At 50.2% G+C, this 27337-nt stretch overlaps 2 protein-coding genes across 3 annotated transcripts; one reads left to right on the top strand and one right to left on the bottom strand.

Annotated features, from left to right (window-relative positions):
- The first annotated feature begins 1110 nt into the window (after window positions 1–1110).
- ITFG2 (integrin alpha FG-GAP repeat containing 2) lies at window positions 1111–13062 on the top strand. Of its 2 annotated transcripts, none has more exons than XM_044229033.1 (12): window positions 1111–1322; window positions 5984–6079; window positions 6609–6650; window positions 6840–7011; window positions 7801–7940; window positions 8391–8539; window positions 8927–9024; window positions 9211–9264; window positions 9366–9457; window positions 10165–10282; window positions 11805–11978; window positions 12070–13062. In XM_044229033.1, exons 1-12 carry the CDS (start codon window positions 1227–1229, stop codon window positions 12171–12173), a joined length of 1335 nt encoding a protein of 444 aa, XP_044084968.1. In that variant the 5' UTR covers window positions 1111–1226; the 3' UTR covers window positions 12174–13062. The 2 variants fall into 2 exon arrangements, with proteins under 2 accessions (XP_044084968.1, XP_044084967.1); XM_044229032.1 differs by having other exon boundaries at window positions 8927–9030.
- A 276-nt stretch (window positions 13063–13338) lies between these two features.
- On the bottom strand, window positions 13339–21182 carry NRIP2 (nuclear receptor interacting protein 2). Its single transcript, XM_044226995.1, has 6 exons — window positions 20899–21182; window positions 16980–17132; window positions 15823–15905; window positions 15368–15489; window positions 15097–15149; window positions 13339–14778 (listed from the first exon to the last, which is right to left on the bottom strand). The coding sequence occupies exons 1-6, from the start codon at window positions 21154–21156 to the stop codon at window positions 14686–14688; spliced, it is 762 nt and encodes a 253-aa protein (XP_044082930.1). The 5' UTR covers window positions 21157–21182; the 3' UTR covers window positions 13339–14685.
- Between the last annotated feature and the right edge of the window lie 6155 nt (window positions 21183–27337).

Genomic DNA, 27337 nt, shown 5'->3' with positions numbered 1-27337 from the left:
TCCTGAAAAACTGTGCATAAACTGGCCTCGACCTGCAGACCTAAACTTTAAAATGTATTGAACACGTAAAAAATTTTACAACTCTTCTGATGCCCTGATTGATGAGGCACCCCAAAGAAAGACTGGACTTGATTCAGTACGAAAAGTTTTCCTAAGAGGCCAACCACGAATGAGGGTGATGTCCCATTTATACTACAGAGTAAGGCCACTGAGGCAAGGAGGCAACGGCTTTGTCTGGAGTAGGAGGGCACAGGGCAGAGCAGATCCAAAATTTCAGCAACCCTGACCTCCAGCCTGAGGACTTTCCTAGGAACTGTGGCATAAATGGTAGAAAGGAGCTGGGGTTTTGGATCAAACAATCTTGGTTTGCGCCCCACCTCTACAAATTTCTATTTTGTTACTTAATCTTGCTGAACCTGTTTTTCTCATCCAAAACCCTTAATAATAATACAAGCACCCAGGGTTGTGCTGATTACATGAAATAGTATATACGAAATGTGCTTCGCTGCCAGTGGTTTTCAAACTACTGACCACAAAAGCCTACGCACACCATTTAAAAATCCTTTTTCACATAAGTCAGTATATAAAATATACATATACAAATATACACAATTGAAACAAAGATTTCACAGAAAGAATATTTACTACTCGAGAGTCACTTGATATTTTCTATTCATTCTAATTTGTTCTTCTAAATACCGGTTCAATTCACTATATTGTTTCCAGGTTTCCTAACCACTAACTATATCATTAAAAAACAAACAAACAAACAACAACAACAACAACAAAAACTGTTGGAAAGCATACAGTTGTCCGTAATTACGATTACTATGATTCTCTGGTTTAGTCTGATGGCTGGGAATCTTCATCGCTAGGGCAATAAAAGAAGAGGTCAAGGTTATCGGGTCAAGCCCGGGAGAGCCCGTTGCCTGGGGAACAGATCTGCCCCCGTCGGGGTAGGTCTACCCCTGCCCTGTGGAGCTCTGGAGGACAGGAGTGGCCCAGGCCCCTGTCACTCACAGCCGTAGCTGGGTAAGCCCGATCCCACGCCCAGAGGGCTCAGAAGACCCACCTCCTCTTTAAGATTAAGCGACGAAGGCCGCTATTGGAGGCTCGGGCGGTGACGTAACTTTCCGCGTTGGCCGGCCTTCCGCGCGGGCGGCTCTCGGAAGGGGTTCGGGGAACATTTAGCGGGGTTCCCCGGTCCCTCGGCCCTTGGAAGCGCGATGAGGTCGGTTAGCTACGTGCAGCGCGTCGCTCTGGAATTTAGTGGGAGCCTCTTCCCGCACGCGATCTGCCTCGGAGACGTCGATAACGACACGGTCAGTGCATGCGCACTGCGAGACGCGGCCGGGCTCTGCAGCTCCGTTCCGGGTGGGGCGGGCCAGGGAAGTAGAGGAGCCGCCCTGGGCGTGCGCGTGGCGCCTGCGCGGTGGGGCTGGGGCGGTGGAAGTCGGGGGCTAGGGGCGAGCTTCGGAGGGGGTTTCCTGCTGAACGTCGGGACCGAATTGCCCAGGTTCCCTGGTCTGGTGTTCTTTTAGGGGCATACATAACTGATGCTTTGCCTAAGCTAGTAACTTGTTCACAGTGGGAGCCTGGTAAGCTGGTGGCCAGAGGTCCTGGTTCATTGCTTCTGTCGTGATGCCTTCTCCAGGGACATCACCTCTCAAGTCATTTTACCTTCCGAAGCCTCAAAAATGAGCTTGCAGCGTGCCTTTTTCTGCTCTGACACGTGCCCCTTAGGCTGGGTTCCACAGTTGTGCTGTACTTTTCTGTCTCTGCGGGCCCCAGCCTGGCAGGGTTTCTCTAGCCTGCTCCGTAGAACACAAGGGCCTGGCAACTTGAAGGCGCTGCACCTTGGTTGAATTACAAAAGCAGTTTACATCTACTGTTTCGTCTCTCCCCAATCGATATTTTCCTCCTTGTTTAAGTGAGTTAATGCAGAAACGCAGCTTTTAGCGTTGTTAATATTTGCGTGTTTTTCCACAAATACTTATTCAGCTACCCATCGTGTGCCAAGGGCTGTGCTATATTCTGGGAATTCCAAAATGAACTAGACGGTCCCAGCCCTTAGGTGGGGTGATGGTCACAAGAATAACAAAATGTAAGGAGGGGCAGTGATTAAAAGATGTAGAGTTTTGGGGTGGAGCATCAAAGGAGTTGTTGCTGGTGTGAGACACTCTTTTTAACAGACTATGTTTTCATTCATTTTTTCATGTTTTTTTAAAATTTTATGTCTTTATTTGATAGAGAAATATCACGAGCAGGCCCTTCCCCGAGCAGAGAGCCCAGCTCGGGGCTCCATCCCAGGACCCCAAGACGAGGACCCGAACCGAAAGCAGAGACTCAACCCACTGAGCCACCCAGGCGCCCCCATTATTTCATACTTTTAATGCAAAGCACCGTATTGCCATCCTGTCCTATCCTCTGATCCATCTCCCTATTCTGCCTCCTTACTTATTCTCACCCCCCTAACTGTTCTGTGCTCTCTTTGGAAAAAAAAACAAGGCCTAAAACATGCGCCCCCCTTTGTGTTTTGATAGAGAAGATATTTTATGAGGCCTCTTTTGGCTCTCTTCCCTGGAGGAAGGAGTTATTCTCATAAATTTATATTGTTTTCTGGGCTTTCACATTTCTTCATATGCCAGGCATTACAATTTTATGAGAAAATCAAGAGAGACATTTTCAAATAATAAATTAACAGAGTGACTTTAGATGTGCATTATTTTCTGTGTTATCTGATTTTCCTCTTTGTTTAAAAGGGAAAAATACATGCCTTTTTTCATAGCTTCACAACATCAGCTTTTTTTGGAAATTGAACTTTTCTAAGTGGATTGCACTAATACACTTAGTTATGCAATATTAGATATATTGTACTACCGTTTTTTTGTGTTTTTGTTTTTTTTTTTAATCTGAGTTGTTAGCTTCATAAGGATAGGAGATTTTTTTTTTAACATATAATGTATTGTTTGCCCCAGGGGTACAAGTCTGGGAAACATCAGGTTTACACATTTCACAGCACTCACCATAGCACCTTCCCTCCCCAATGTCCATCCCCCAGCCACCCTAGGATGGGAAATTTTTTTTTCACTGCTATATTCCCAACACTTAGAATAGTGCCTGGCACATAGTAGGCACTCATCAAATGTTTGTTGAATAAATGAAGGCAGTTATGGAAAGCAAATGTGATTATGTCTCTGGAAGCAGTTTGAAGGGTTTTGCCGGTTATTGATAAATATAACTGAAAGAAGGGCAATAGTTGAGATAGTTGCCTAGTGATTGTATGTGGTACATTCAGCCTGCATGAGTGTGGATAGAAATTCTGTTACTGGTTCCCCAGGCTACCATTCGGAGATCTGGGGCAGGAAAACGACTTATTTCATCCTGATAAATCAATAGCCTAAAGTTCTTTGAAAACTAATTTATTTCCTGGTAAGTTGCGGGGAGGGGAAGGCAGAAATAGAATGCACACCCTCTTGGACTGCCCACAAAAGCCTGGCTACTGGAAGGCTGCAGGAGATCAAAGACCTTGCCGCCTCTCTCCTTGAGTATTTCTGGCGACGGCCCTCTTCATCTGGGGCGCGTTAGTGTCAGTAAGTGATCTCCAGAAGCCAGAGCCAGGATCAGCCACAGACAAGAGGAACTGCTGGGAAGCATTATAGCTCCGGGAAAGCAGATGGGCCACTTTAGAAATGTCCCCTTCCAGGAGACCAGCCATTACCTCATTGTCATTGCCTGTCATTGCCTGGCTGGGTCACATCTGTTTGCTCCCTCTACCTACTGCACCGCGTTGTAATTTTATTTCTGAGTCTGCCCTTGTGAAACGGTGAGGTGCGACAGGGAGTCTGCAGCATTTACCTTTGTACCCCTAACTCATTGTCTAGCTTTACCTGCGAACTCAAGGACTGGCTGAGCATTCTCTTTCATCCTGATTTTTCTTTGTTTCTTAAAAAAAAAACTTCTAAAAATTTATTTAGTTATTTATTTATTTTTAAAGATTTTATTTATTTATTTGAGAGAGAGAGAGTGAGCATGAGCTGGGGGCAGGGGGCAGGTGGCAGGGGAAGAAACAGACTTCCTACTGAGCAGTACAGATTCAATCCCAGGATCTACCATCCCACCCACCCCCGGCCCAGGGATCATGACTCAAGCCAAAGGCAGATGCTTAACCAACTGAGCCACCCAGGCACCTCCTCCAAAACCTTTTTTTTTTTAATTAGTCCATTAAGTAAACCTTTATTGAGGCCCTCTTACGGACGACAGCATTTGCTGCATGAATGAATTAAAAAGAATGGATTGTAGGGTCCCTGGCCTTGGAGGGATTTAACTAGAGGCTGAAAACCACCTGGTGTTAGTGCTCACACTATGCTAGTCACTGTTGTAAAGGCCTTGTGCTGTTAGCTCGATTCTCGCAACAACCTTATGCGGTAGATAGCCTTATGATCCTTGTTTTATAGATGAGAAACTTTAAGCATAGGCAGCGGGATTCAAATCCAGGTAGCCACACTGAGCCTCTGTGCCACGCAGCTGCTGTCCTGTGTGTCTGCGCCAAGTCCTCTGGGGCAGACGTAATGGAAACATGCGGTGGAGAGAGTTTAATGTAAAAAACACTTACTTTAGGGCGCCTGGGTGGCTCAGTGGGTTAAAGCCTCTGCCTTCAGCTCAGGTCATGATCTCAAGGTCCTGGGATCCAGTCCCGCATCGGGCTCTCTGCTCAGCAGGGAGCTTGCTTCCTCCTCTCTCTGCCTACTTGTGATCTGTCTCTGTCAAAGAAATAAATAAAATTAAAAAAAAAAAAACAAAAAAAACGCTTCTGTGATCATATGTTCCCACCAGAAACTCCCGTAACTATTAAAAAAAAAAAAATCAAAGATTCAAATCAAGTAAATCATTATTAATAAACACCAGTTCATTTTCAACTTTTCCTTACTGTTGATCTGTTATCTCTGTGTTGCCTTTAGAATGAAGCTCTTGAGAGTTTAAGGTTCACTCTGTTTTGAGAATAGGAAAGAGGCGTTGGCTGGCCCCGCCCCCCCCAAGGGAAAATCAGGAAGCTATTTGTGAAAAAGGGCTTTGGTGCTACCTTGCTCTCACTGATAGCCCCTCAAAAGGTAGCCAGCCTTCTGGCAACCTCTGGGAAAACTGAGTACCCAGATACAAATAGAGAAGAGGCTTGGTACCCGGCGCCCCCTCCTAAGTGCTCGGCTACCACTTGAGGGCGCCAGAGGCCCAGAGCGTGGAGGCTGAGGCCTGCAAACCCCTCAAGCTGTCCCCTCCAGCACTTCCACCCGCTCCACCTGCGCTCATACACACTGTGATCAGAAAGTCTTGCAAGAAGGAGGACCCCCAGAGCTGACCTTGTCGTCTCTTTTGGCGTGCGATTAAATACGTGGTCTGAAGTTCAGTTTTCCAAGAGTTAAATATCTTGGGTTGTTTTCGAAACATGTCCCATTGACAGTCAGGCACGCAGCCCCTGGGGCTGTTCTGTTGTCAGACTTCTGGATAGGAAGGGTCATAGATATCTTTCTCTCTCTCTTTTTTAAGATTTTATTTATTTATTTGACACAGAGATTACAAGTAGGTAGACAGGCAGACAGAGAGAAAGAGAGAGAAGCAGGCTCCCTGCTGAGCAGAGAGCCCAATGCGGGGCTCGATCCCAGGACCCTGAGATCATGACCTGAGCCAAAGACAGAGGCTTAACCCACTGAGCCACCCAGGTGCCCCAGGGTCATAGATTTCTATATTGCCCCATTCTGCTAACTTCCCCTGACACGCACCCACCCCTACAGGGAATTAAAGAAACTCTGGGAAACTGTGCTGTTGTTGGTTGCAGAGGACTTTTTTTTTTTTTTTAACTAAAAAGTTAGTGAAGATATAAATTGAGATCTTGTGACGTCCCTAGGAAGGGCCCCATAGAGAAAAGTTTGAAGTGGTTCCCTAAGATCCCATCCTAACTAACCCTGTCTTCTCTCCCTGTTTGAAGTTAAATGAGCTAGTGGTGGGGGACACCAGCGGGAAGCTGTTCGTGTATAAGAATGACGACAGCCGGCCGTGGCTCACCTGCTCCTGCCAGGGCATGGTCAGTGTTCAACTCCCTGGGGCTCGAGGGGCAGAGGGATCCTTCCTGTCAATGCTAAGCCCCACAGGAGTCCACCAGTGTGTCCCCAGTTCACCATCTCCTCAGCCCAGCTGCTCTTTCGGGGTTCATTCGATTCAGGGAGGGGAGCCACCAGGCGACACGCTCCCAGCTTCTGGGCTGGTTTTTATTTTCTGTCGTGGAGTTGCTTCCTTAGTACTCCAAAGCTGCCGAGGTCATCTGAGCTTATATAGTAGAAAACGGGGGGTAAGACTTTGAAGAAATCTAGAAATAAACTGGCTATCCTGATGTGAAGCTTCTGTTCAGCCCAGACCATCTTTACCACTTTAGGTCTTCCTGTTGGTGTCTGGGGTAGAACCAAACCCTTCGCGTAAGAACTCCCTTAGCGTGAGCGATCAGTGTAGGTCACTTGGCACAAGTTTTCAGCGAACACTGGGAGCAAACCTCTCCTTGTTTCCTGGAGTTTAAGGAGTACTGGCCTCCCTCAGTGTGTCTCCCCTTTTCTTTGCAGCTGACTTGCGTTGGGGTCGGAGATGTGTGTAATAAAGGAAAGGTAAGGACCCTAGGGGACGTTGGGACTTCGGTAGAACTCCAAGGCTTTACCTAGATTGACCCCCATCTCCTGGTGGAAACCAGTCGAGAGTTAAAGGCTTCAGCCCTCTCACTTCTGTGCTTTAGTGATGAGGCTCATGCCCCAACGTCCCTCCCCAGTTCATCCCTCCCGTGCCTCTGCTTCTCCCAGAACCTGGTAGTGGCGGTGAGTGCAGAAGGATGGTTTCACCTGTGTGACCTGACGCCTGCCAAGGCCCTGGATGCTTCTGGGCACCACGAGAGCCTGACAGCAGAGGAGCAACATCCAGTGTTCAAACAGCATATCCCTGCCAACACCAAGGTCATGCTGATCAGCGACATCGGTGGGCATGGCCGTCTGCAAGCAGCTGGGGGAATAGGAGTCAATGGGTAGTAGAGCCGATCTCAACGGATTCGGGGAGGTAGTTAGTGTTCATGTGTGCAGTTATTATGCATTTTATGTTGAGTTACTGAGCTCCCATTATAAACTAGGTGTTGTTCTAGGCAGTGGGACTGCAGCAGTGAAAAGAACAGACAGAAGTCACTGCCTTCTTGGACCCTTACTGGGAAAGGGTACAAGAGAAACAGTATAGAACATTGTAAGAAAATGAAGTCCAATATGAGAAGGTCGGATGTGCCGTGGAGAAAAGAAACCATGTAAGGGGGCTAGCAAGTGTCAGGGCAGAGAAGTGGAGGTACCAATTCTAAATGGAGCTGGTGGGGAAGCCATTGCTGGGAAGGTGGCATTTGGCCAGACACTGAAGGTGGCAAGGGAGTGAGCCCTACAGATATAGGGTTTGAGGTCCTGGCCGGAAGCTGCCCGGAAGGCCGTGGGAGGTACATGGCGTGATTCGGGACACTCGGGTTGTGTATCTGACAGAAGCAGCAGGAGGGAAGCCGTGATAGGACCCGTGGAGCAGTTGGGTCGGGGGGGTTAGTGTTCCATGCAAAAGGCAGGCAGGGGAGCAGGTGCAGACGCAGTGCTTGCGGGTTCACCTCGGGTATGGGGTTGTGGTGGGTGAAAGTGCCAATAGCAGTGGTGGCAGCGGAGGAGCAGGGAGGACCCGTGTGAAGGACGCGAGCTCGTGACTACACATTCAGCTCCAAACGCATCTGTCTTTCTGGATCTGCAGATGGAGACGGGTGTTGTGAGCTGGTGGTAGGTTACACAGACCGCGTGGTCCGGGCTTTCCGCTGGGAAGATCTGGGCGAGGGCACTGAGCATCCCATGGGACAGCTGGTGTCCCTCAAGAAATGGACGCTGGAGGGTCAGGTGAGAGGCTGAGTGTGGGGCTCAGGGGCCTCAGGGGGCAGGGAGGAGGCCCCCTCCAGGAAAGGGAGCACAGTCATGGGCCTGGGTTTAGGGTGGGAGAAAGAGAACATGTCCTTGTTGAGAGAAATCCGAAGAAGAGAGTTTCAGATCAGGGTGTGAGGGGCAAGTGACTAACCATTGGCAGAGACGGGGGAGCACTGGGTAACAAGGGTGCAGGTGGTGTGATGTGCTCTACGGCACGGCCGTACGACATATGCCCGTGGAGAGCAGGTGGGTTGTATGGAGAGAATGGAACCGAGCAGGAGCCCCGTGAACTTGCATTCTTCCTCCTGCTCCTGCCCTTGAAGCCCGGGGCAGTGTTTCCAGGGCCCCTACCCCACGCTCTCCCCTGTTCTCTGCAGGGTCCCACTTCTGCCCCAGCCCTCTGTCAGCCCCTGTTCCCTGGTGCAGGTGGACAGTCTCTCGGTGACTCCCGGGCCCCTGGGTGTGCCAGAACTGATGGTATCTCAGCCGGGCTGTGCTTACGCCATTCTGCTGTGTACCTGGAACAAGGACACCGGGCCCCCCCCAACCTCAGAGGGAGCCCTGGAGGGCAGTAGGTAAGGGTGCAGGCCTGTGGACGGCATGGGGTGCATGGAATCCAGAGGGGCTCCCGGATTCCCATGGCAGCAGATGGGTCTGTAGTTGACAGAGCTGCTTCAGCTGGGTCCCAGCAGGGCACCTCTTCCCCACTACAGAAGATTATTTGGGGACCCAGAGAATCCCAGGCTTTCACCTTGTAGCACCTGGAGGAGATTCCAAGATTCTAACTTGGCAGTTCTGTCTCTCTCTTTTCTTCTACTTGCCACACGGGCCAGACAAGGCTCAGCGATCGGTGTCCAGGCTGATTCACATCCTGGGAGCCTGTACAGAGATCGGGGCTAGAAAAGTACTGGAGAACTAGGCTCTCCTGATCCCCACTTAGTATCCCCCTCCACCCCACACAGGGACACCCTGGCTGCCCGAGATGTCATGTTGCACCAGACTTCTGGCCGCATCCACAACAAGAACGTCTCCACCCACCTCGTTGGCAACATCAAACGAGGTGAAGGTGGGCTGGGGGCTGGGGGCATGAGAGGGAGCCGAGGGGAGGGGCCAGCATCAGTCCTGGGAGAAGGGGGCTGCAGGGCCCTCCCTTTCTGCCTGCCTTGGACCGCCCCTCCCTCTGTACCCTCTGACCTTGCCTTGCCCTTCACCTTTTCTTCTTCCCGTCCTTCTGTCGCACCCACAGGCCACACCGCTGAGAGGGCTGGCTCTGGCCTCTTTGCCCTCTGCACTCTGGATGGTGAGTTCCTGCTTGGGTCGGGGGCTGCGTGCATGTGGGGTCTGCTCAGGGGTCCTTCATGCCCACCCTGGCCTGCCTGTCCTCCCCTCCTCCCCCCGCAGGGACCCTGAAGCTGATGGAGGAAGCAGACAAGCTGCTGTGGTCGGTGCAGGTGGATCACCAGCTCTTCGCCCTGGAGAAACTGGATGTCACGGTGAGAGGAGCAGCCTTACCTCCCTGACACGGAGAGATGAGATTTAAGCGAGACATCCTCCCTTCACAATTCCCCCTCCGTCTCTTCAGACGGACTCTAACTGCGTCTCCAGTGCATCTGTCTGCCCGTATCCCTCGACGCTCAGCCCCGTTCCCTTCCCGGCAGCACAGTGCCTGCACCAGTGGTTTGGCAGCAATAATGGGTCTAACGAGAAATAAGTTACTAGGGTCCAGAAGGGAGTTCTTCGCCCCCCACTCCTTCTATCATTTTTTTCTCATCTGTGTCTGAGCCCCTCTTTACTAGGGCTGCGGCCCCTGCAGCCTGCATACGGGGCCAGACTTGTGCACATGTGATGGTTAGGGGGAGAGGCCCAAGGCTTTAAAGCCGGGAGACCAGGCCGGGTTTGAGCCCTGATTCCATGCTGTCTCCCTTCCCTGCTGCATGACCTCGTGTGAGTGGCTTCACTTCCATCGACTGAAGCTTCCTCCGTAGGAGACTGGGAATACTGTTGCCCCCGTCGGCTGTGTGGCCATAGATGGGAGGAGCGAGGTCAGTAAGAAACTTAGGCTCGTTTTCTTCCCAGCTGGCTGTTCAGCACACAGGGCCAGGTGCGCTGCTCCTTCATTTTTCACCCAGGCCCCATCACGAGGGCTCTTGGCACAGCAGCTGCTGGTCACCCCTACAGCCTGGTCTCTGGCCTTTTGCAGGGCAATGGGCATGAGGAGGTGGTGGCCTGTGCCTGGGATGGACAGACATATATCATTGATCACAACCGCACCGTTGTCCGCTTCCAGGTGGACGAGAACATCCGAGCCTTCTGTGCAGGTGGGACCCTGGCCCATGGCCCCTCTCTTACCACACTTGTCCACCCTTGTGTCCACTGTCTCCGCTTCCCCTAACTTGAGTCTTCATAAACAGATGAGTTCTTTGGCACTTGTGTTAGAGGGTGACGGTGGGTACTAGGTTGCCATCTGTACAGGTTTTTTGTTTTGGGTTTTTTTTTTTTTTTAAGCGCAAGCAGAGTGGGGGCAGAGGGAGAAGCAGGCACCCCGCTGAGCGAGGAGCCCAATGCAGGACTCGATACTAGGACCCTGAGATTATGACCTGAGTCAAAGGCAGACGCTGAACCCACTGAGCCACCCAAGTACCCTTTACAGTTTTAAATAAGGAGTAAAGGAGAGTGACAGACCCATCTCTGATTATCTTCACGAATGTGCTGAGTTTGGAGCATCTGGGTGGCTCAGTCAGTTAAGCGTCTGCCTTATACTCAGGTCATGATCCCAGGGTCTTGAGATTGAGTCCCACGTTGGCTCCTTGTTCAGCAGGAAGTCTATTTTCTCTCTGCCTGCCACTCCCTGACTCATTCTCTCTTTCTCTTTCTCTCTCTCTCTCTCTCTCTCTCTCTCGTCAAATAAATAAAACTTTAAAAAAAAAGAAGGGCTAATTTAAAAAAGAATGGGCTGAGTTCTTATCTCTCTCTCTCTGTCAAATAAATAAAACCTTAAAAAAAAAAGAGAGACTAATTTAAAAAAGAATGGGCTGAGTTCTTATCACCTCTCCATCTGGGATGTGTGAACACACTGGAAAGTTCTTTCCCATCTGAGCGTGTCAGAACTTGGTAAGGAACTTTCTAGAGCATTGGTTCCAAATCAGAGACTTGAAAAGCAGTGCTGGCTCTTGCAGGGAACATGGGGATACCTTTGGTTGCTGAGGTGCTAAGAATTACACAGTGCTCTGGGGTTCATTCTCCAATGTCCTGAAAGGTTAAAATGCCTTTGAAGAAGGAACTGTGGCCATCTAAGAGAAGCCTGAGTTTCTGACTGTTTTTTGCTCATCTACCCCTTGGACTACCAAGACTCCCCTTCATTCCTCCAGGGCCATCACTCAGATGAGGACATCAGCAGCCATCACTTTTAGGGTGCTATTCTGCCTGGTGTTTTTCCATGTCTGAAATAGGCCACATATTTTACGTGGGTTTTTTTTGTTAAGATTTTATTTGTTTGACAGAGAGAGACACAGCGAGAGAGAGCACACAAGCAGGGGGAGAGGGAGAAGCAGGCTTCTCACTGAGCAGGGAACCCGATTCGGGGCTTGATCCCAGGACTCTGGGATCATGACCTGAACCGAAGGCAGCCGCTTAACTATTGAGCCACTCAGGTGCCCCCTATTTTACCTATTTTTCTGAGTTCCCACTACAGACAGAATAGAAAGAGGGCCTTCAGTTTTTGGCCTGCCGTCTATGGGAGGGTGGGAATGGCTGACTCCAAGGTCTGCGTGTCATAGGCTCTGCCCTTCCCCACTGGGACTGGAACCCCCTGACCTCCGTCCCACCCCCCACACCCCTCAGGCCTCTATGCCTGCAAGGAGGGCCGCAACAGCCCCTGCCTCGTGTACGTCACGTTCAACCAGAAGATCTACGTCTACTGGGAGGTGCAGCTTGAGCGGATGGAATCGACCAATCTGCTGAAACTGCTGGAGGCTGAGCCAGAGTTCCAGAGCCTCCTGCAGGAGCTGGGCGTGGGTGAGTCCCAGGAGGGCTCGCAGCTGGGGCAGCCCTATGCCAGGTGCCCAGGAGATCCCCAACCTCTGACCCACCCCTTTCCTATCCTCAGATCCTGACGATGTCCCAGCCGTCCGTGCCCTGCTTCACCAGACCCTCTACCATCCGGACCAGCCACCCCAGTGTGCTCCTGCAAGCTTCCACGATCCCACCTAGCCGGACTTGCCCTCTTAGCTGAAAAAGGAGCCTCCAGAAACCCCCCCCCCAGGTATCCATGGCGCTGGCAGAATAGGAAGCAAACATCACAGAGGGACATGGAAGGATGGCAGCCATCCTAGGGGGGCTGTGAACTGTAGCCTTCTTGGTCTTCTCAGTGAAAGAAGAGACGAGTTGGCCTTCTGTTCGTTTCTTCGTGTACCTTACCCATCACATCGGCAGGATTGTAGGAGCCCAACCTCATTCCACATATGAGGGACCTCCCCCTCCCCCCTGGAGCTCCCCATTCTCCTTGTGTGGCAAACAAGCATGTTTGTGAGCCAGGAGCACAGGTCTTTTACATGGCTCCAACGCTTGTAACGAAAGCAGGCTTTTGGGCCAGTGGAGCAATGAGTTAAGGGCCCTCCCCGTTCCAGGCTCCAACTCCCCTGGCACAGCTCTAAGTCATTGGTATCCATGGTGATTACAGGAATGGCCCAGTGTTTTGCTTTTGAAGACAGTCTTTCCAGACATTTTACACTCTGGTCTTCACTGTTCCCACAACCCTGAGATGATTTTCTTCTGTTTATCAAAGAAGCCAGGTTAGCACTTCCTCATTTTGCCATGTTCTTTAAGTATTGTGTGGTTTCGTAGGCCTTGGTCCCTTTTTCCCCCAAAATACTTTTGTCTATGAGACAACAGACATTCGAAATCTGGTGCAAGTTTAGGAGCCAGACCACAACCAGAATTGTATCTTGGGCCAATTTTACCCCTTCTGCTCTCGATTCTGCACACTCCCAAGCCGGTGTTTTTTCACATTACAGGTTGCCGTCCTGTGGTGGGTTGTGGTCAGCATTTTTTGGCTGAACGAAATAGGATAGAATAAAGTAGTGTGAGAAATGTCTGAGTATATTGCTCGCAGTAGGAGAAGTATTGTTTTGTTACAATTGTGTGTGTGCTCTGAGTACAATGTAAAATGCATTTCTGGCCATGAGTTGTGCCCCAAGGAGTTTGCAAGACCTTGCTCTCAATTATCTCCACCCCAGCCAGATGGATCGAGCTGGGGAAAGGCCCACATTCACATTGCCTTTCTCTAAGGAAATCAGGGCAGAGTTACCAGTGCAGACTCTGATCAATATGGAGGAAGTGCAGAGAAGGAGACCGGCATAGAGAAACAGGTGTTTATTCAAATGGACAAGCAGCTGAGCTGAAGGCCAGCCCCTGGGTCCGGGGTCTGCAATTATAGAAGCAGCAAGAGGCAGAAGGGAAAAAGCAGCGCCAGGAAAGCAGAGGTGATGGGGCGAGGCAGGAGGCACGAGGGGATCCTTATCACACATGTGCCCCCTCTGCTGCTTCTGAGGGCAGGGGACGTAGCTGGGAGAGGCAAGACCGGAGGTCAGAAGGCAGCTGGGTGGTAGCCTGCTTCTCTGATCTACCCCGGGCTCCAGATTGCGTTTCCACTCCAAGGACCCTGGTTTCCCAGCTGAGGTTAGTTAGACCACTCTCTTCCTCTACCCTGAATCCATGACCCGAGAGACGGAAACGAGCCCGAAAGGCACTCAGGGGTCTGGCTTCTTAAGGTCTGAGTTCCTCTCTTCACACTGAAAACCAAAAGCCTCCTTGTCTTTTCCCTTTGGGTCACAGCCTGGTGGTGGATAGAAAGCCACTGGTTCCAAAATCGGACAAGCTCAAGCCCAGGAGGCAGAGATGAGGGGAAGGGAGGTCTAATGAGGTGAACAGTTCCAGAAACAAGAAGGAATCCTGGTTAGGTGGAGGCTGAGGACTGAGCACCTGCCCTCCTTTCCACCTTGTGGGGCAGTTCCTGACAGGGCCCCTCCGCCCCACCCCCCAGAGTTCAGGGTCCCGAGGTGTAAAAAAGCGAGGGGAGGAGGAGAGCTGCCGGGGGAAGTAGTGGAGGTCCATCTGAGGTCTGGCACGGGGCGATTACTGACTTCAGACGTTGGCAACCCCAGAAAAGGTAACTAAGGAAGCCCGCAGCCTGGCCGTCCTCACCTGTGTACCGGAGTACTCACTGTGAGCAGTCATGTGCGGAATCTGAAAGGTGGGCGTCAGCAGGGACAGGGCCCCGGGTGAGGTGCGGCAATCTAGCTGGGAGAGTTAACGAGCCCCTGAAGCCGAGGTGGGCAGGATGCAGGAGTGAAGGCCACTGAGGGGTGGGAAGCGTGGACGGCGAGGGACAGGGGAAGGGTGGTGCAGGCCGCGGCCTTTGACTCGGGCCAGTTCCCACCACGCCACGCTTAACGTCCTTTTCTGTAGTCCTGACTTGGAGGAGAACAGGGAGAGAGAAGCCAGGCCCCTGAGCTCACAGGCCCTCTCTCTGGAAGACTCCTGGAGGATTGGGCAGAGGCTGAGAAGCAGAGAGGAATGTGGTTGGCGCAGCAGGGGGCAGAGTGGCGACAGGAGGGACAGACTCAGTTGTCCCCAGCTACTTGGCTGTAGTGATGCCCCATTCCTCCGTCCAGCAATTCCCCAAGGCAAGGTCCTTCCCCTTGGGGACAGACTGGTTCAGCAGTCACTGGCCAGGCTCTTGGTACAGAGGCAGGAAGGGCAGCTCTGGGAAGGGGGCTCTCAGACGTAGTACTCCACGATCCAGGTCTATGCAGCACTGTGGGGACAGGGAGGGGACACAAGCGTCTCGGGGCCCTCCCACTTCCCACAGCCTCCCCCTACTCCTTGCTCTTCCCCCTGGCTTCCTTTCACCTGGAGCCCTGGGCTGGGGGTGGGGGTTGGGTGGACAGTGGGATCTGGTTCTTATTTTTTGCTTGTGGGCAAATGAGAAACCTCTAAGGAAGCAAAGGTGAAATCACGACATCTCCAGGTCTTCCTTATCAGAAGCTGACCACACCTGTGCCTTTTAACCTCCTTTTCCCAGCCCTCTGGATCAGGCCCCCAAGTGCGGGTCAAGCGCTAGCATCCTCCTTACCTTGAGAGAAAGTAGAGTCTGTAGTCCAAGACAGAACTCGGGACTCTCCACGTCTGCCGGAATCGTTTAAAAACAGAAGAGGCTGGAGGGGCCCCCAGCGGTCCCGGTGCCCGCCTGTCAATGCTCCCTGCTTGCCTGCCCTCCCCCTCCCGCAGGTCTGAGGATCCAGACCCAGGGACTGGGGACACCCCGTAGGGTGCCAGCCTTTGCCCCAGCCAGGAGAGAAAGGTGGGAGAGGACGAAGAGGGCTGGGAATGAAGGGAGGACTCACCCACCACCTGGGCCGAGCAGGCCACTGTCTCCTGGCCCAGCTGTAGCTCTAGCTGCTCCACCTGGGTGGGGGGCCCAGGTGCCAGGCCCCCACCCGGGGCTTTGAGGACCTTCTTCCCTAACCTGTGATTAGGAAGAAAGTTTATGGCCCCCACAGCCCCCAGCCCCAGCCCGAGCTCCAGCCCCTTAGTCAGCTGATACCCCTCCCCACCACACTTGGGTTCTCATCCAATAACCTGGCCCCATGTGGGGTCGAAATCCTTGTCTTTGCTATCAGAGCCCCCCTCATTTTTTAACTACAGCTTTCTTGATACATACTAGATACACCCTAAAAGTCACACTTTCATAAATGCAGTGGGTTTTAGTGTATCATAGAGTCATATAACTACTACTATGTAATTTCAGAATATTTTCTGAATTTTTTCCGCCATCCATTCTTTCGGGCTGGGCCCTTACCCCAGGCGGCTGAGGCATCCAGCAGAGATCTGGTTGTGGTGGGTGCCTGTGTCCACGGCCACCCGAAGCTCCTGGTCTCGGCACTGAGAAAGAGGGTCATGGGAGACTCCGTGAGCCCCCCGGGAAAATGGATCGGGCTTGGACCCTTCACCTTTCCCAGCCTTGGATGATTCCCTCTCCGAAACGAGTGAAAGGAAAGAACCGAATCTTTCCAAGTGATTTCTATGGCACTTGTCCAGTTGAGGCCACACAAGCTCTTAGAGGAAGGAATCAAAAAAGGAAGTAGAGCTGCCCGTGGTGAGTCCATACTCTTGGGAATGACTTGGCCAGAAGTGGAGATCTGCTTGTGGAGAGGAATTCTTGGGAAGCTGAGGGCCTGGCTTAGAGAGGTCTGGATGAGGCATAGAGGAGGGGGTGAGACCAGGCCGCCGTGCGGGGAACTTCAGATGTGGGTAAGCGCCAAGCTCACCACGGAAATGAAGACTGGTTCGCTTTCTTCTGGAATATACAGACCTATTGGGTGACGACTGGATACCCCAAATGCACGTAATTTTCTCATCCCAGACGTCTGTTGAGCACCTGCTGTGTGTGAGATTTGTGGCTGGGAGGCACAGGGGTAAGTGCTGAGCTTGCGCGTAAGGGAAGTGTCAGTAACTAGTGCACACTAGCAAGTGTTAAGATCTATGAAAGGACTGGGTGTGAAGTGCCCTAGACAAGAGGGAGGAGAGGCTGTTTCCTCCTGGGGAAGTCAGAGAGGGTTTCAAGGAGGAGGGACCATATGAGGCTGTCACCTTGGAACACACGAGCTTTTTCTGAGTGTGTATGTTGGGGGTGGGTTTGCAGGCTGCCTACATGCACGGTGGTCCATGGACGTACAAGACATTGAAGAGCATTTACACATTCACATTCGAAGATTATATTTGATAAAGGGAAGGAGGAATGACCATGACAGGTGGAACAGCACGGAGAGAAGAGGCAGAGAGTAAAGAATCTACAGGATTCCATTTTTTGGTCCAAGCCGCGGGGAGAGGTGCCTTTTCTCCCTCCCTCCTTCTCCCACCGCCCAGGGGAGAAAGGGGGCTGGCAGAAGTGAGCCAGTCACAGGCAGGACTGTTCATGAAAGCCTGTGCCATGGTGGGTTGGGGGGGCCTTCTCACCTTGCAGTTGACCAGAAGAGCCGGAGTCTCTGTCTTGCTGGTCTTCCTCCTGCTCTCCTGGCCGTGAATCTGGGCCTGCACCAGGGGAGACTCCCCCTGAAGCCGACTCTGATTTCCTTCCACCAGGCGTCTCTGGATCACGCTATGCGGCTGCTGTCTCCGTCCCAAAATAAAGAAGGCAGATGGGTCTAAACCCGAGTATCCAGGCCACTCAGTTCTCCCACCTGGGAGTCATCACACAATGTCCCCCCTCCCAAGCCCACCCCAGTCCTGCATCTCACTAGAGTAAGGAACCGGCAGGAGCATACCCAAGGATCCCAGCAGTCAGAGCGTTATAGCAGACTCAACCCCAAGATCACATCATGCCAGTTTCAGGGGACCCCAGGGGATGACTCAGCAATGAAGAAATGGGGACAGGAGAACAGTCCATTTTAGATTAGACTGACCTATAGGTGACAGGACGTCTCAGAAACTACTGTGATTGGGGAGCTTTTATCGCTGGTCTAGAACACATTATTTTTTACTTTTTTTCTGTTACCCCTTTGACCTCACCCTTCCGTGTACAGCAGATCCCAGAGTTGGTGATGTGATGAAAAAAAATTCAGTAACAACAACAGAAAACAAAAGAAGTCACATCCTCAAAACTAGGATGCTTGAACTCTCCCCCACCTGAAACCACCTTTACTCTGTCTGGTCACCTCACTTTTTAAGTTCCAATAGCTTTGTCTTCTGTATTTATCCAGTCCACCCCTGCTTTGTCTTACTGGTTTTGTTCAAGCCTCACCCCAGCTGTCTGGGTCACCAGACCGCCTTCCCTAAATTCCCAAGAAACTGCCTCCAGTACTGTTTCCTCCCACATACACCTGCTCAAGGCCAGTGATGAATCTAAAACCCTCACGATTCAGAGTGTGGTTCTCAGATCGGTAGCCTTAATGTCCCTTGGAAGCGAGACCTACTGAATCAGAAGCTTCCTTTTAACAAGATGCCCTGATGATTTGTGCATATAAGTCGAAGTCTGAGGAGCTGCAAAGTGAAACAAAACTAACTCTGTTACTCCTGTTTAAAATCGATCAAAGCACAGCCACGTCTCGTCGTTTACGTGATAAAGCCCAAACTTTCTTTTTTTCTTTTTTAAAGATTTTATTTATTTGACAGAGATCACAAGTAGGCAGAGAGGCAGGCAGAGAGAGAGAGAGGGAAGCAGGCTCCCTGCTGAGCAGAGAGCCCGACGTGGGGCTCGATCCCAGGACCCTGAGATCATGACCTGAGCCGAAGGCAGAGGCTTAACCACTGAGCCACCCAGGCGCCCCAAGCCCAAACTTTCTAAGGTGATGCACAGCCCAGGGGACCTGGCCACTGCTTGGTCTTTAGCCTCATCCCCCACTCGGCACATCTGCTGCCCCCATGCCCCTGTTTGTACTGCTCACAGCATGCTGCTGTTTGCCTCCACACCTTGGCTCCTGCTCAGCACCCCCACACCCTGAGACTCCTCTTTGTCCTCTTTTTCTAAGCCAGCCTGGATAACTGGTTCCACATACTTTTTCAGAACTACTCTTTATTTGAGAGAGAGGTTTGTATCTAAGTCTGAAATTTCATACATATCCTGTAATTAATGTGCAGTTTGCCTCCTCCAGGAAGCCCTCTCTGACTTCTTTGTACTCTTTCTTTTTTTTTTTTTTTTAAAGATTTTATATATTTATTTGGCAGACAGAGAGTACAGGTAGGCAGAGAAGCAGGCAGAGAAAGAGGAAGCAGGCTCCCTGCCGAGCAGAGAGCCTGATGCTTTGCGGGGCTCCATCCCATGACCCTGGGATCATGACCTGAGCGGAAGGCAGAGGCTTTAACCCACTGAGCCACCCAGGCCCCCTTCTTTGAACTCTTCATTCTGCACACCGGACTCAGCCCAGCACCCCTTCTCTTAGCTCCCTTTGTCATGCTTCTCACAGATGGAATTTGTGGATTTTAATTCCCCCATTAGCCTGGAGAGCCTGTGAGGTCAGGTCTTTGTATCCCAAGGCTTAGCTTTACATATAGTAGACACTCAGTAAATGTTTGTTGAAGAATTACTGTTTCTGTCCAGACTGCACACGTGCTTCTCCACCTGCCCTCACTTCTTGGGAACCTGGGACTGTTTCTCTGCCCTTGGTTTAATGAGCCCCTTGAGGCCAGCTGCTCCTGCCAACAAGGCTGCCAGCAGGAGACCCAGCTCTGGGAAAAGGGCAGTGAACCCTGGGACTGGCCAGAAAGAGCAGCCTTGCCGTTCCCAGCTCTCCTCCCGCCTTTCCCACTAGGAGTACAGGCTTCAGGCTCCCCAGTGCTGTGCAGTTTGCTCCAGAGTTATCCTAGGGAGGGAGACCGTGGGGTCCTCCCAGGCTGCCATGTCTTCACTCCCAAAGCCACACAACGAAACTGCTTGAGATCAATCCGGGAGGTCCTGAGGCAGATCTCAGGACCCAGCCATTCTGGGATGGTAGTGTTAATAAAGCCTCTTCTCCAGGGCCAGAAATTTGTAGGATGGTCTCCAAACCATAGAGACTTTGAGGTCCTAGCCACCGGGAGCCAAAGGACCAGCTCCCACTTTGCCCTCTTTCTCCCTATTTCTCAGCTGTGCTCGCCATGTCCACGAGGAGGGAGCAGCTCTGAAGTTCCTGAACTGAGATCTTGGTCTGGTCACCTTTCCTCTCTGGGAGCTGCTGGGAATCACCTGGGAATCGGTTGGCCTCTCGGCTGGGTTCCTGGAGGGGGAACATTCGTCTAGGAGGAATCTGGTAGGGCTAGGTCAGGAAAGGGAGTGAGGGGCTACGTTAGCCTCCTGGCTAACGCTGGGCTGAGACCCCTGGGGTTGACTTTGTGCTCTCAGGTTGTAGGACTGGCCTCCTTTCAGATCCTCTGACGAGGAATTGGGTGAGGGTACAAGGGCTTGGAAGCCTTCCTTTCTTTGAGCTTATTTTCTCTCTCGAGCTAAATGGAGTAGGAGCTGGAGGAACAATACAAATTAGACCTTTGATAGCAATTTCTATTCTCCAGGCACTCTTCGAAGCTCGTTATATGCGACTCCCACAGCAACCCAATGAGGGAGATACTACTAATTTGGTTCTCATTTAGCAGATGAAGCAGCAAGCTCAGAGCCATTAAGCAACCTATCCAAAGTAGGAAGTGGTAGAGCCAGGATCTGAACCTGAGCAGCCTGCCTGGCTCCAAAGCCCACGGTCTTCACCACTGTCCCAGAGGGACATGAGTGTAGGCAGCTGTCCCCTGGCCCACTCACCTCCTCATTGTTACACACACACCCTCCACACGCCCCCTCCCCTCTGAAGGCCATAACTGCTGCATGGAGATGGAAGGAAAAGAGCCTGGAAGGGCCTGTTTCCCTACAAGGGAGTGAGGGGGTACTCAGGAGGCCAGTGGCCCAGCCAAGAGCCATACAAAACCCTGGGGCTTAGGAAAGGACAGAGGCCCTTACTGCTTCCATTGTGCAGGGAAAAGCCCAGTGAATGGCCAGAGCTGGTAGGAGAGAATCTGTTGTTTCGGGATAGGACAGAAACCACAGCCCTGAACCAGCCAGGCCTCCAGGCCTTTCCAGCAGCAAGTGAGTGCTCCAGAAGGCTCCTGTGTCCTTGCAAGCCTCTTTTCCTAAATAGCACAGCTCCTCATCACCCCAGGATAAATCTTGGACTATTTGGGAGAAGCTGAGCAATGCCAGCAGGGTCTCCCGGAGCCCCCAAGCCGTGGGAACATCCCCAGTGAAGAGTCTGAGAACGGTCAGAGTGGAGCCCCTCTAGCTGGGACTAGCTCTGCCCCATTCTCAGCAAGGGAGAGGGAATCTGAAGGCTTAGGGACTGTCCTTTCCAGCCCTCCACCCCCTTGCCCAGGACAGAGGGAGATGAAGAGGAAGGGTCGGGGGAGAGGGCTGCCTCACCAAGTCCTTGGAAGTGCCAAGCCTCTTGAGGCTGTCCAGGGGGAGCAGGTCGGCAGAGTCCTTGTGCAGGAACTGGGTGGCCTGTCTGAGCCGGCGCTGCTGGCTCAGGGGGGCTCGGTCCCCCAGCGCTGCCTCCTGTCCTCTCCTCCTGGAGTCTCCCTCCTCTCTCCTGGCCTCCTGCCTGGTGCTTATGGCCCCTGCGGGGCTCGGCGAGCTTGATGAGCAGGGTGGGGGCTGCTGAACCGTCCTTCCCTCCATCCCCTCTGCCTCCTGTGGCCCAGCCTCGCTTCCCGCCTGCCCCGGCTCCCGGGGCAGCAGCTCTCCTGAGAGGAGGGTCTCCCGGGGGCAGAGGAAATCAATAAATAATGGGCAGGAGCGGCGGCGCCAGACACCAATTTCCAGAGATTGCAGTAGAGGGAGTGAGGCTCCGGCTGGAAAAACCCAGCGCTCCCAGAGATGGGGGGGGGGGGGAGGTTTTGGCAGGGCCTGCAGGTGGCAGGCTCCACAGCACAGCCAACTCTGGGGTCCTGATGGAGTGTGTTTGTGTGTGTGTGTGCGCGCGCGTTCCTGCAAGCGCGAGGGGGTGTAAGAGTGTTGTAAACTGTCAGGGTGTCCGTGCCAGCTTGTCTGAAAACCAGTGCATGTGGGTGTGTGTGTGGGGGGGGGTCAGCCTGCATGCTTGGTGCGTGCGTGGGATGGAGGCACATGTGCCCACGTGCATGTGCCCTCCCCTCTCCTGGGGCTGCCCCACTGCTTTCTCCCCTGGGCTTCTTTGCCGTTTGGAAAGGGGGGGGGTGGGCCAATAACTAGGTTCAGAACAGAGAGGGGCAGCCTCAGAATGTCCTTCCCTCCTCTCCTCCCTGTCAACAGGAGAGGCTTCCCCTTTCTGGGTCTCAACCTCTCAGTGTAGCAGGTGTCCGACGTACTAGGGGTCTGGGTACTCTGGGGTCTGGATTCTGGGGGGCAGGGCTGGCAAGAGCTGCTCTGAATCTCCCCACAAGTGGGGCCCCAGCTTCTCCCCTCCTCTTTAGGCAAGGCTGATTGAGTCCTGGTTCTTTAAGAAGCATTGTAATTCAAACACTCAGAAAGTTGTCAGGGATAACCGATACCTTTTACTGGCCACCTTGGTGAAAAAATAACACCCCCGGCACCTGTCCTCCCCAGATGAACGCTCTTCCTCAGTCTGGTGTTTCACCAGTCCCAGCCTTGTCCTTTTTCTCTTTATGCACATGCGTATATATGTATCCTAACAAACACATCATTGAGCTTTGCCTGATCCATTGCGTATATCCTTCTGCAATTTCTTCTTTTTTTTTTACTCAATATTTATTCAGATTTATATTTACCTATTTATTTATATTTAAATTTATTAGAGGGATTCATCCATGAGATATGTATCGCCTTATTAATTCTCTTTAACTGCTGTATGTTATTCCTCTGTGAATACATCACGTTTAGGAAATTTAGGTTATTTTTTGTTAGATTTTGTTTTTGTTTTAAGTAGACTCCATGCCCAGCGTGAGGCTTGAACTCATGATCCTGAGATCAAGAGTCACGTGCTCTACTGACTGAGCCAGCCAGGTGCCCCTTAGGTCATTTTTCACTTACAAACAATGGTACTATGAATATATTTTTTCTTTATCACATTTATTCACGTTCACAATACTATGAACACTTTTACACATACCTCCTGGGAACAGGTGTGAACATTTCTCTAGAGTACATACCTGGGTGTGGAATGGCTGGGGCATCAGATACACAGCTTCTCCCCATTAGCATAGTGCCAACTTACCCTCCAGAGTATTTATATCAATGTGCACTCCAGTTATCAGTGTTCAGGGGTTCCTCGCCCTCCACTTCCTCCCCAGCCCTTGGAATCAAACCCTTTTCATCCCTGGCTCATCTGTCATCAGATTTTTCTCGCCAGCCTTTTATCTTCACCATCATCAAAATGCACTGGGTCAAACACCTGCTCACATGTGTTGGACACATACAGGATGGGAACTCCAATTGAGCCCTGCTCCCTAGGGGCTCAGTCTAACCCAGATATCACCAACACGTACACACACATTCAGACAGATGAGATTTCCAACGGCCTCCTGCAGACCTACCCTGTGTGAGGCATTCTCCCAGCCATGACAATTATATGAGGAAGAATTGCATTGTGATCCCTGTTTCTAGACAAGAGAAGTAGCTAAGTGTTATGAGTCAAATTGTGACCCCCACAAATTTGTACATGAAAGTCCCAACTCACAGCACTTCAGAATGTACCCTTACTAGGAGATAGGGTCTTTAAAGAGAGAATCAAGTTAACATGAGGTCACTAGGGTTGGCCCTAATCCAACATGACTGTGTCCTTACTGAAAGGAAAAATTTGGGCACAGAGGTGCATACAGGAAGAACGCCACATAAACGTGAAGGCTGAGAATGCATGCTGTATAAGCCAAAGGATGACAAAGATTGCCAGTATCCACCAGAAGCTGGGAGAAGGAGGGCCTGGCCAGATCCTTTTTCAGCATCTTCAGAAAGAACCAACTTTGCTGACACCTTGATCTTGGACTTCCAGCCTCCAGAACTGTGAGACAATACATTCCCGTGGTTCAAGCCATCTGGTTAGTGGTACTTATTATGGCAGTCCTGGGAAGCTAATGTACTGAAACTTAGAAATCTCACCTAACGGTCAGTTACTGTATGGCAGAGCCAGGAATCAGACCGTTGTGTTCTGTCTCCCAAGTCTTGCTCAAGGTCCATCATGCAACTGTATACACTGATAGATCAGTGAGTGGCCTCCATGCTACAGCACAGGATGGGCCCGGTACTGAAAGGTATCTCCTTCCAGTATCAACTTTGTTTTTGGCAGTTTGTTCCTTAGGTTTGAAAATACTTCAACAGCTTCAAGAGGTTGTGATTAATTCATTTTTTAGAAGAATAATGCTATTAAGGAACAAGAATGAGATGATTCCCAAGCACTTAGCAAAGTTGCCTCGGGCCAGCCACAACGTGGATGAGATGCTTCCAAACTCTTTGGTCCACTTCCATCTGCAGACAGAACCCCAGGGAAGCATGAACATACTTTGGTGTAGAACAGGGACTTGGAAGTTTGCAGTTTGGATGGGGTGAGGTTGTGGACTGCATCACCTCATCTCCAGCTGCTCTGACAAGGCCTTTGTTGCCTGACACTGGGGAAGCACTGGTGCTCAGGGAATGCCATTCTCTGGAATGGAGCTGCAAAATAGTCAAGTTGGTCTCTGGGTTCTGTGACCCAAACTAATGCTCTCTATTCACTATCTATCTCACCATCTTGGAGTGGGACTAAGGAAAAGGTCTTTTGCCTTTTTATGATCCTTGGTTTCTTCCCTTGCAAATTTGTTCTTTCCCCAAATTGTAGGGAGAATGGGAATGTTCTGGCAATGCAAAACTGTGAGTTCTTCTTTCTCGGGAGTTAAAGAACTCCCCTTGATAAGAAGATGTGCCCCATGCAGTCTATTCATTCAGTGCAATCCGTATCAAAACACCAGTAGTGTTTTTCACAGAACTAGAACAAACAATCCTAAAATTGGTGTGGAACCACAGAAGAAGCTGAGTAACCAAAGCAAGCTTAAAAAGAAAGGCAAACCTGGAGGCATCACAATTCTAGATTTCAAGTTATATACAAAGCTGTAGTAACCAAAACAATATGATGCTGGCCCAAAAACAGGCACGTAAATCAATGGAACAGGAGAAAGAGTCCAGGAATAAACCCATGCTTATATAGTCAGTTAATCTACGACAAAGGAAACAAGAACAATGGGTAAAAGTCAATCTCTTAAACAAATGGTGTTGGGAAAACTGGACAGCAACATGCAAAAGAATGAAATTGGACCACTTTCTTTTATCAGACACAAACATAAACTCAAAATGGATTAAAAACATAAATGTAAGACCTGAAACCATAAAAATTCTAGAAGAAAATATAGGCAGTAAACTCATGGACATTGACCTTAGCAACACTTTTGTGGATCTGACTCCAAAGGCAAGGGAAACAAAAGCAAAAATAAATAATTGTGACTACAGCAAAATAAAGAGCTTCCACATAGGGACGCCTGGGTGGCGCAGTTGGTTAAATGACTGCCTCTGGCTCAGGGCGTGATCCTGGAGTCCCAGGATCGAGTCCCACATCAGGTTCCCAGCTCCATGGGGAGTCTGCTTCTCCCTCTGACCTTCTCCTCGCTCATGCTCTCTCTCACTGTCTCTCTCTCTCAAATAAATAAAATAAAATCTTAAAAAAAAAAAAAAGAGCTTCCACACAGCAAAGGAAACCATCAGAAAACAAAAAGGCAATCTACTGAATGGGAGGAGATATTTTTAAGTGATGTATCTGGTAAGGGGCTAATATTCAGAATATATAAAGAACTCATACAACTCAATACCAAAACCCCCCCAATAATCTGATTTGAACAGAGAACCTGAATAGGCATTTTCCCAAAGAAGACATACAAGGCATACATGGCCAACAGACACACGAAAAGATGCTCAACATCACTCATCATCAGGGAAACACAAATCAAAATCACAATGAGATACTACCTCAGACCAGTGAGAACAGAGTGCTGGTGAGGTGCTGGCAAGGATGCGGAGAAAGGGGAACCCTCTTGCACTGTTGGTGGGAACGCAAACTGGTGCAGCCACTCTGGAAACAGCATGGAGATTCCTCAGAAAACTAAAGCTGGAGCTATCCGATGATCCAGTAATTCTACTTTTAGGTATTTACCTACAGAAAATGAAAACACTAATTTGAAAAGATATATATGCCCTTCTGTATATTTCAGCTCCAGTTACAATAGCCAAATAATGGAAGGGACCCAAGTGTCCATCCATAAATGAATAAAGAAGATGTAGTGTACACACGTGCGCATGCACACGCACACACACACAGTGGAATAGTACTCAGCCATACAAAGGGTGAACTCTTGCCATGTGCAACAACATGGATGGACCTGGAAGGTATCCTGCTAAGTGAAATAATTCGGATGGAGAAAGACAAATGCCACATGATTTCACTTATAGGGGGAATCTAAAAAAATGAATAAACAAAAAGCAGAAACAGATCCATAAGCACAGAGAAAAAACTGATGGTTGCAGGAGGGGAGGTAGAGGGGACTAAGAGGTACAAGCTTCTAGCTATAAAATAAATAAGTCATGGGGCACCTGGGTGGCTCAGTGGGTTAAATCCTCTGCCTTCGGCTCAAGTCATGATCCCAGGGTCCTGAGATCGAGCCCCGCATTGGGCTCTCTGCTCAGCGGGGCGCCTGCTTCCACCTCTCTCTCTCTGCCTGCCTCTCAGCCTACTTGTGATCTCTGTCTGTCAAATAAATAAAATCTTTTAAAAATGTAAATAAATAAGTAAGTCATGAAGGTGAAAACTACAGCCTAGGGAATATAATCATTAATATTGTAATAACTTTGTAGGGTGACTGATGGTGACTACACTTATCATGACAAGAACTGCCTAATGTATATAATTGTCAAGTCACTATACAATACACCTGGAACTAATATCATATGTTAAATATATTTTGACTTAAAAGAAGAAAATCTAGGCTTGTCTAACTCTAAAACAAAACAAAACAAAACAAAAAAGATGGAGAAATGCCAGGGAATGTTCTGAGGCCAGTTTGTATCCTCAGCTGGGTGGTCTGTGTCTTTGCCAATAACTTACCTCACTTCCCTCCCCTGGTCATTTTTTTTTTAAGTTTATTTATTTTTAGGACTCTCTATACCCAATGTGGGGCCCAACCCCAGGATCAAGAATCATGTACTCTTCTGATTAACCAGCCAGACATCCATCCCTGGTCATTTTTAAACCTGAATTTTACAGAACTCAACAAACTAATTCATTAACAAGGAGTAACTGCATTGAACTCTAACGATGAGACACGGGAGAAAACTTCCAGGAGCACTACTGAGGAAGATTAAACCAGTCTTCCACTGTCAGGAATAGAAATGGAGATTTTCCCTTCCAAGACACTTGGGAAATATCTCTCATTTTTTTCATCTTGTGGTTCCCATAGATGTTGAAGTGAATGGATCCAAATTCAGAAATTTCATGAGAAAAAAATGGAAGCATGAGATTCGGCTGCCTCACTGCATTGGTTCTCTTCTAAGTTATAGCAAGTTTTCCTTTCATTCAGTCAAAAAAGGATTTATTGAGCACTTACTATGTGTCAGACACTGGGGTAGGCTCTGGGCGTGCAACGGTGAACGGGATGAAAGACCCACTCTCATGAAGTTCACATTCTAAGGAGGAAAGCAGACCGTGAACAACTACATTTATAATGTCAGGTAGTGGTAAGTGCTGAAGAAAAATAAAGCAGGATGAGAAGAGAGAGAGCCGTGGGGGTCAGGTGGTGGGTAGATGATGCCAGTGCTTGTCCCCACACATACCCAGATGGGGTAGAGC

The sequence above is a fragment of the Neovison vison genome, chromosome 12 (assembly GCF_020171115.1).
Source record: "Neovison vison isolate M4711 chromosome 12, ASM_NN_V1, whole genome shotgun sequence".
In the NCBI taxonomy this organism is placed as follows: Eukaryota; Metazoa; Chordata; class Mammalia; order Carnivora; family Mustelidae; genus Neogale; species Neogale vison.
Note: the sequence above shows the minus strand (reverse complement) of the source record. Positions and strands in the feature narration are given on the sequence as shown.